General features: G+C 41.2%; 1 protein-coding gene and 1 non-coding gene across 2 annotated transcripts; both read right to left on the bottom strand.

Annotated features, from left to right (window-relative positions):
* Window positions 1–1276: 1276 nt before the first annotated feature.
* LOC120272658 lies at window positions 1277–1828 on the bottom strand. Its single transcript, XM_039279540.1, has one exon. The coding sequence runs from the start codon at window positions 1826–1828 to the stop codon at window positions 1277–1279; it is 552 nt and encodes a 183-aa protein (XP_039135474.1).
* A 6361-nt stretch (window positions 1829–8189) lies between these two features.
* On the bottom strand, window positions 8190–8296 carry LOC120281740. Its single transcript, XR_005542777.1, has one exon. It is a non-coding gene; the product is annotated as a small nucleolar RNA R71 (small nucleolar RNA).
* Between the last annotated feature and the right edge of the window lie 907 nt (window positions 8297–9203).

Genomic DNA, 9203 nt, shown 5'->3' on the forward strand with positions numbered 1-9203 from the left:
AGAAATCTGTTAAAAAACTTAGCAAAAGCACAAGATCAATCTAGGAATGCAAGTGGAAAACTCAAGAGGAGGAAGCAAAAGTCCTCATGCACTCCCGTGACTTGAAATAAAAAGACAAAAATGGAAGTGAAATGATCACCTCTGAGCACCCCCAAATCAGCACGGTCATGCTTATGACCGTGTTGAATCCCTAAAAAGAAAATATGCCATAAAAGAACACGATCATGCTTAAGACCGTGCTTAGGGCGTGCTTTTTACAAGGAAAATATTTGAAACCCAAAAAAACCAAGCACTACCCTACAAGGCGATGGCCAAACCATGCAAATGCAAGAATGGTCACTAGTATGGGCGCATGCACACCCATACTTACCCCTGAAATTAAAATTTTTGTAACTCCAGCAAAATACACGACCACTAGCATGACCGTGCTGACTTGGGAAAAACAGGGCAGTTGCAACATGGCACAACTGACCTCAAAAATAAAGCTCTGGATCAAACACACAAACACTTGGGAAGCCCAAAATACCCATCTTTAATAAAATATTGAGTCAAAAAGCAACGAACGGCTAAGCAAAAAATAGAAACAAAAGAAAACACAATGACAAGAGAAAACTCAAAAAACAAAAAGAAAGATGCTTGGGTTGCTACCAAAGAAGCGCTTATTTAACATCATGAGCTTGACGTATCTTACATCGCTTAAGGGGGGTCATGGAATGGAATTTCCTCCCAATTTCCTGTAGGCTACACAAAGGAATAAGGTGTTAATGTTCCAATCAAATAGATTTCACCTTCATTTAAGATCGAAGCTAAATCGTAAGCCTTGGGAGAGTTCGGTGGACTATTCTTCTTTGTAGTTGTTGTATATTGCTTCCACCATTTTTCTGTCTCGATGGGGATTATGATCAATCAACTTATGCTCTTCCTCAAATGCTCCAATGCTAACTTGGTGGTGATTTTCGTCCTCCAAGTCATCCAGTGGTTCTTCCTCATCAAGCAATTCAGATAAATTATGCTTTATCCACATATCCTACACAAATTCAAAGACATAGTCATCAGTTACATGAATAGCATAAAACGTGTCATCAGAATCCACACAATGATGCATTGCATCTCACAACTTCGATACCACTTCTTCATCACCTACTCTTAAAACCATTCGACCATCCATGACATCAATTAATGCTTATTATGTTGCCAAAAATGGTAGCCCCAAAATTAAAGGAACCTCGGCCTTGTCATCCAAATCCAAAATAACAAAATCCACCAGAAAAATAAATCAGTCCATCTTCACTAGCACATCTTCAACAACACCCATAGGATGATGAACATAACAATTGGCAAGTTGAAGAGTCATCCTTGTCGGCTTAAGCTCACCAAGCCCCAACTTTTGAAAAATTTTATAAGTCATCAAGTTGATACTTTCTCCAAGATCGGCAAATGCTTTCTCATCAAGCATTCCCTCAATAGTACTTGGGATGATAAATTCTCCCAGATCTTTCTCCTTCTTGGGGATCCTATTTGAGATGATGGTGGAATATTCCTCGCTCAAAGTAACAATGGATAGCTCTTTTATCTTCCTCTTGTTCATCAACCATTCTTTGAGGAACATAGCATAGTGAGGCATTTGAGCAAGAGCCTCAATAAATGGTACATTGATGTGTAGGGTCTTGAATATTTCTTGGAATTTCTTAAATTGCTTATCTTGTTGATCTTTCTTTACCTTAGCTAGATAAGGTAGCTTAGGTTGGAAACTAGGAATCTTGCTTTGCTCCTTGACTTGCTCATTCTCACTTTGCTCAACACTATCCTTTGTGGATTTATCTTCCATAATTACTACCTCTGGTTCAAAAACTTCTTTCTCACACACTTAGGTAGCGGTAGAAATCAATTCTCTTCCGCTTCTTAGAGTCACTAATAAGTGCTTGTGTGTTAAGAATGCGAAGTATTCTTTCTTTACGATGAGCATTACTTCTATCAGGTTTAAGCGCTAATACATGAGTATCTGTGTTCCTTTGCGCATGTAGGGTTATGAAGTTAAGTATTAAAAAAAGAAGGCAAAAGTAGATCGTGAACACTCTATTTGGTGGAATGTTGGAAGCAACAAATGTGAAGACACAAGTGGGGCTCTAAGATACGTCAATGTATGCCAACCTCCATGTATTCAAGCCATTACAATAACTTGAAAGGGCACAAAGGCAGTCACATTTGCGTATCCCAACTTGTGCAATGATATCAAGATCTTCACCAATGAACCCGTTTATTGAAGAAACGACGTGATCTACAGCATAAACGTGTGCCCGTTTATGTTGGCTTGATGAGAAGCGTGGAATTAGGAGTATTTTGGCGGAGTACCATAGCAGGTTACTGTAGCAATCCAATGTAGCAGTTACTCTTCACAACCAGCTGAAAATCAAATTTCTAGAGAATCCACACGGGCGTATGGAAACTCCCTACGACCGTGTGAAAATTCCACAGGCCCGTGACGAGAATCCACAGGGGCATGTGGATGCCCAATTCCAACCCTATTTAAGCCGCGATTCGGCCCAATTTTGGGGTCCATCTTTTATCCTTCTCTCCAACTTTTCCCTATCTTTTGGGAGGCCGTCGGCTAGGATTTTGAGGGGATTTTGGAAAGTATTTGGAGTGAGTCTATGGATTCGACACTGATCTCCACTTGGAAGAAGGTTATTGGGGGAGCTTTCATCAGCACCGATCCGGCGAGGTGTGCCCTTGGCCGAACAAGGAGACCTTTGGAGGAGAATAGGCTACTCTACAAGACCATCGACATGAATACCGAGGGGGTTTTCTATGGATTACTTGTTTTTACATTCGATTTCATTGTTGATTGTAACTAGCTCCATGGAGAGCCAAACCCCTAGTGGGTACTTGGATTTGTGAACCCTAGGATGTATTTGTTTCATTAATCTTCTGTTATGTTTTCCATAATTGATGTCTTTAATTGAGTTTAATCTTGAATGCTTGTTGCATGATTTCTCCCTTAGAGTGACATTAGGATTGAGAGTCTACATTGGTAACCTTTGTGAGTGAGTGACACACCATGAGGGTTAGACATTGCAAGTTTGGAGAGGGTCGAGGGGGTGAGTCGAGAGGTAGCGGAACGTCCCCTTTCCCCGTCCGATGTAATTTATTCTACCTCCGTATTCCAAGAGTTCTTTGCGGTCATAGTAGAGTGAATGGGCTAAGGGATGACCTCCGCTGGGGCTTAGATGCAAAGGCAACGGAGTGAAGCGTTGAAGTGACTTTAGCACCTAGGGCTTAATTGCAACTAGGGATCTTTCGCCTGGATCAAAGGTTTAGATCTATACAATGGAATAGGGTTTATCACTTGGAATCCCTAGAGTATCTTGCAACTCTACATAGTGTGAGGTGTTGAAAGTGATCGATTTCTCCGTGCGGGACATAATGTAGAGTTAGTCACGGTTGACCTTAGGTTTGGTACCGTGTGTTTAAGGATTTCCTCGACTCATTAAGTGTCAGTTAGGAAATACAATAGTCGATTTTTCACTTGACGCAAGTGTCTTAGGTGGAACAATATCTGAGTGCCCTTCTTCTATCAATTGCCTTACCTCTCATCTATCTGTGCTTCTCTCTTTCTTGTTTCTTTTATTCTTGCGTTCATTACATTTATCAAAAAAATCATTATTCTATCTTTGCTTAGTAAGATAGCAATCTTGGTATTTTTATCACCTACTCCCTGTGGATACGATACCCACTCACTTGGGATTTATTACATTGACAAACCCGTACACTTGCAGGTCACACGTAAGGGGCATTATCAAGTTTTTGGCGCCGTTGCTGGGGAGTAGGCATTTAGAGATACTTTGCACTTTGCTATTTTAGCTATTCATCATTCATTTTATTTCATATATTCTTATTCTATCATCATTATAATTTTGTTTTCTTTTTTTTGGTGCAACTCCAGGTTATGACCCGAGGGAACACTTTGATATTAATTGAAGGTGATCTTGAACTTGAACATATACTCAGAAGAAAGGGTAAAGAACCTATGTAAGAACTGTCAAATCTAGCTGAAGTGGAATTTGAAGGATCTAACAACATGTAAGAAAAGAATGAACAACAGAGAACACTTTATGACTATGCTGGACCTTCAGTTTTGGGCACACAATTGAGATTGTGCAACCCTGATCACAGCTCCAAATTTTGAGCTTAAGTCGGCATTCATCCAAATGAGTCAATCGTTAGTGCAGTTCAATGGTTTGGTCGATGATTACCCAAACAATCATATTGAGAACTTTTTGGAAGTTTGTGATATATTGAAGATTAACGATGTTACGGATGATGCTATATGATTGAGAGCTTTCCCATTCTTTCTTAAGGAAGAGGAAAGCAGTGGCTATACTCTTTACCACGAGCATCCATCATGACAAGGAATGAGATGGTCAAAGCTTTTCTTATAAGATACTTTCCTCCGGGAAAATCAGCAAAGCTTCACACTAAGATATCATTATTTGTTCAGATGAAGCTTGAGTCTTTGTTTGAGATATCGCAGTGATTCAAGGATCTTTTGTGGAAGTGTGATAAGTGTCTAAATGTATATATTTCTGTATATGTATTTGTTGCTTCTAGCATGTATTTTTACTAGACTTGATGCCCGTTTTGTGTTTAATCGTGTATTATTTGCTTTGTAGGGCACGGGAACGCCATGGAGGACACGAAGATATAATTTGGGCGAAAAGGAGGAGAAAACCAGGTCACAGTACTGCAACGTATTCCTTGTAGAAAAACTATAGATGAAGTGCTGTAGCAGTGGTAATGTAGCATCGGTACTATAGTAAAATCACTGTAGCTTCCACTGTAGCACTTGGAGAGTTTTCAAGACAGAATTTGAATCATAGCATACGGCCACAATGCTGCCCGGTATAAAGCCCGGGATGATCACTGTAACACAAAGGAGGTTAATTGATTGAAGGCATACTGGCTCAATGAGGTGCTCATAGAGCCAGTATGGATAGTATTTGGAGTGCATATAAAGAGTTTTCTTGCCCTGAATAGTGTCAATGAGGAGCTCAATGAGGTCTTCATTGAGACAGTATACCACCTCGAGATTGATGGATCTTGGAGTAATGATGAGGGATAAAAAGGGTGTTCTTGAGGGAAGAAAGGGGGGACTTTTTGGAGGACTTTTTGGGAGAGACTGAGAGGGTTCTTGGCAGCCACCACTTGGGAGGAAGGAGAGAAACGAAGACATCATATTCTTGGGAGATTTGGCTTGAAGCTTGGGAAGATCAAGGGCTTGAACTTCAAGGGAAAGCTTCATCATCAAGGAAAGAGAAGCATTCAGCACCTTTAGGGCTAGAAGAAGCGTCATTCGGCCGCCATTCTCCATCCTCTTCATCATTCGGACTAGGGAGTGCCATTTATGTATTTAATTCTTCCTTTTGTTGTGTTTGAGACATTTATTTGTATGATGGCACACTAGACCCACAAGGCCACCGGATGTTGGTGAACCTTGGTGGTTTCATAATGTATTTTGGATGCTTCACTTTTATTTGGAATGCATTAGTGTGATTTGTGGTTTAGCTCATTTTGTTTCATGCCTAGAACTATAATATGGAGAAATCCTTAGTTCTTATTTGAGTTGTATACATAGACGTGACCTACTCATGTGTACTAGATCATCATTGAGCTAAAAGGGGAGATATGATAAGTGTCTAAATGTATGTATTTGTGTGTATGTATTTGTTACCTCTAGCATGTATTTTCATTAGAATTGATGCCCGTTTTGTGCTTAATCATGTGTTATTTGCTTTGTAGGGCATGGGAACACCATGGATGACACGAGGATATGATTCGGGTGAAAAAGAGAAGAAAACCAGGCGCGGTAATGTAGGGTATTCAATGTAGCAAAGTACTGTAGTTGAGAGTGCTGCAGCACCGACACTGCAGCAGGATTACTGTAGATGTCACTGTAGCATCTGGAGAGTTTCAAGTCAGGATTTGGATCATGGCATACGGCCTCAATGCTGCCCGGTATAGAGCCCGGGATAATCACTGTAGCTATAATAGAAGATATTTACTTGATGGAGTTTGCCTACCCCAAATAGTGTCAATATTGAGCTCCATAGCGAGTGGTATAGCACTCAGGATGGAGGCCATAGGGAGTGGTATAGCACTCAGGATGGGGGCCATAGGGAGTGGTATAGCACTCGGGATGGAGGCCATCAAGGGGGTATGATGAGTGGTATATAGAGGGATTTTTGGAGAAATATTGGGGACTTTTTGGCTGGACTTCTTGGAGACTCTAGGGTGGACTTTTGAAGATTTTTTGGCAGCCATCACTTGGAGGAAGGGGAGAAACAAAGACACCATTCTTTGGGAGAGTTTGTCTTGAAGCTTGGGAAGATCAAGAGCTTGAACTTAAAGGGGAAGCCTCATCATCAAAGGAGGAGAAGCATTCGGCATCTCTAGGGCTAGAAGAAGCATCATTCGGTCAGCATTTTCTCTCATCTTCATCATTCGAATTAGGGAGTGTCATTTATGCATTTACTTCTTGCTTTTGTTGTGTTTGAGATACTTATTTGTATGATGGCACACTAGACCCCCAAGGCCGCCGGAAGTAGGTGAACCTTGGGAGGTTCATCTTGTATTTTGGATGCTACATTTATATTTGATATGCATTGGTGTGATTTATGATTTGGCTCATTGTGTTTCATGCCTAGAACTATTATGTGGAGAAATCCTTAGTTCTTGTTTGAGTTGTTCATGTAGGCGTGACCTGCTCATGTGTACTAGATCGTTAATGAGCTAATAGGGGTATTTGTTGACCAACATGCCAAGAAATTAGGTGTAGGTAGCCCCTCCGAACCATGAGGATAAACTTAGGTTAAGTATGTCCTTGTTGCGTGATCTCCATTCACTTAATGCATCGTAGGAATATGACTAAGGAGAGATCCTTGTCATCATTTGTACAGGATTAGGGTTTAGCGGCCGAGAAATTGGGGTTGAATTATTGTTGAGGTCCGTCGGTCTAAATCACCAGTGCCATGTATTTTCATGCATCCTTATATCTTGATAACCCCTCTTGAGAATCCTCATCCCTAGGCCTATTCTTATCATCATTGCCGAGAAATTAGATGTAGGTTGCCCCTCCGAACCATGAGGATGAACTTAGGTTAAGTTCGTCTTTTTTTCGCGATCTCCATGTGCTTAATGCAATCATAGGAATATGACTAAGGAGAAATCCTTGTCATCATTTGTATGGGATTAGGGTTTGACTACCAAGAAATCGGGGTTGAACTATCATTGAGGTCCGTCGGCCTAAATCACCCATGTCATCTATTCTTATGCATCCATACATCATAATGAATCCCTCTTGGGAATCCTCATCCCTAGGCATGTTCTTTTCATTATTGCTCTTGTGATTTCCTTGCTTGTTGTGAGACTGCTATACTTGTATTCTTAATTACGTTATTGCACGTACTAGAGTAGAACATGTTGGAGTTTTAAGGTTAGAAAATAAGTGATGGAGGAGTAATAGGAGCTCCTTAGCCCCATGGAATACTACGACCTCTGTGTCACTCACAGAGTATTACTTGACGATCCCGTACACTTGCGGGCACACAATCAAATTTTTTGCACCGTTGCTGGGGAACTTAAGGGATTCTAGGAAACTTCTAGCTTATTCTCTAACCATTTTTGTTTTCTTTCATTTCTTCTTTTCATTTGTTTTATTTCTTTTTGAGCTTAACTTTCTCTATCTTTATTGATTTTGCAAGGTATTGTGCATGACACGAGTGAATCCATCAAATCTAGTTGCACAAGATAGTGAAAACAAGAGGACCTTGCGTCGAAGACTTAGAAAAGTGGGTGAAAGCACTAGTGAAAGAAACATCGAAAGTGAGGACACAGAATCTATAAACATCGAAATTTAGTGTGCAAGCGCCATCCATTGCGACAAATAATTTTGAGATCAAGGCAAGCACCATCGGCATGGTCCAAAATTCAGTCAAATCTAATGGTCTTGCAAATAAAGATGCCCATGATCATCCTTCCCATTTCCTTCAAATCTGTTCTACCTTCAAGATAAACGGGCGTGACTGATGATGCGATCCGGCTATGATTATTCCCTTTCAGTTTGAGAGATGGGGCATATCGGTAGCTCACATCCTTACCATATGGGAAGGTATTTTCCTCCAAGTAAAGCGGCAAAGCTAAGGCAAGAAATTTCAGCCTTCAAACAAGGAGAATCGGAGACTCTATTTGAAGCTTATGAAAGATTTAAATATCTCCTTTGAAGATTCCCCCATCACGGCTTTGCTTCTTGGATGCGGGTGCAGATCATCTACAACTGGCTGAATTATGCAACTTGTCAATTAATCGATGCCGTAGCGGGTGGATCTCTTAGTAACAAGTACCCCGATGAGGCCGAGCAACTCCTTGAATCAATGGCAAGCAATGAGTCTCATTGGGCCTCAAGAGGTGCACCACAAAAATGGGCCAGAATTTATGAAGTAAGTGCTAATGATGCTCTTACCGCGAAGGTGGATGTATTGTCTCGGAAGCTATACATGCTCATGGGTAGTAGCTCGAAGTCAGAGTCGGTGATGAGTTGTAGCACTTGTGGTGGAGGACATGGAGTCGCCCATTGCCCTATTGCTAGTTCCTCCGTCGCCCTAATAGAGAATGTTGATTATATTGGGGGACAAAGGCCACAAGGGAATCCTTACAGCTTGACTTATAATCCGGGATGGAAATACCACCCAAACTTTTCATGGAATCAGGGGCAACAGTAAAAAGCTGCACCACTTCCACAAGGACCCCAAATGCAACAACCAGTGCTAGAGAAGAGGTTCACTACTGATGATGTGCTTGACAAGTTCATGATCAACACTAAATAGCAGTATGGATTCTCAGTTCAGTAAGGTGATTGCTCAGCTTTCTCAACATGCCGGGCAGTTTAATGAGATAGGCTCCATTTTGAGAAATCTTCAAGCTTTTGTACAATCACTTGAACACCAAGTGGGGCAGCTTGCTAAAGCAAATTCTGAGCGACCTTCAGGCAGTCTTCCTAGAAACACTGAGGAGAACCCAAGAGAGCATTTGAAGGCCATTGCCCTTAGAAGCGGGAAACAGGTTGAGACAAGGGTCGGAGTTGACCCAAGTGTAAAGGAGACTAGGGTAGCCGAAGTGGAAGACCCTAACATAGTGGAGAAAGTTATCGA

The sequence above is a fragment of the Dioscorea cayenensis genome, chromosome 2, assembly GCF_009730915.1.
Source record: "Dioscorea cayenensis subsp. rotundata cultivar TDr96_F1 chromosome 2, TDr96_F1_v2_PseudoChromosome.rev07_lg8_w22 25.fasta, whole genome shotgun sequence".
Classification (NCBI taxonomy): domain Eukaryota; kingdom Viridiplantae; phylum Streptophyta; class Magnoliopsida; order Dioscoreales; family Dioscoreaceae; genus Dioscorea; species Dioscorea cayenensis.

Coding starts and splice junctions, on each gene's coding strand:
- LOC120272658 (XM_039279540.1), bottom strand. CDS start 1,828: ATGGAAGATAAATCCACAAAGGATAGTGTTGAGCAAAGTGAGAATGAG.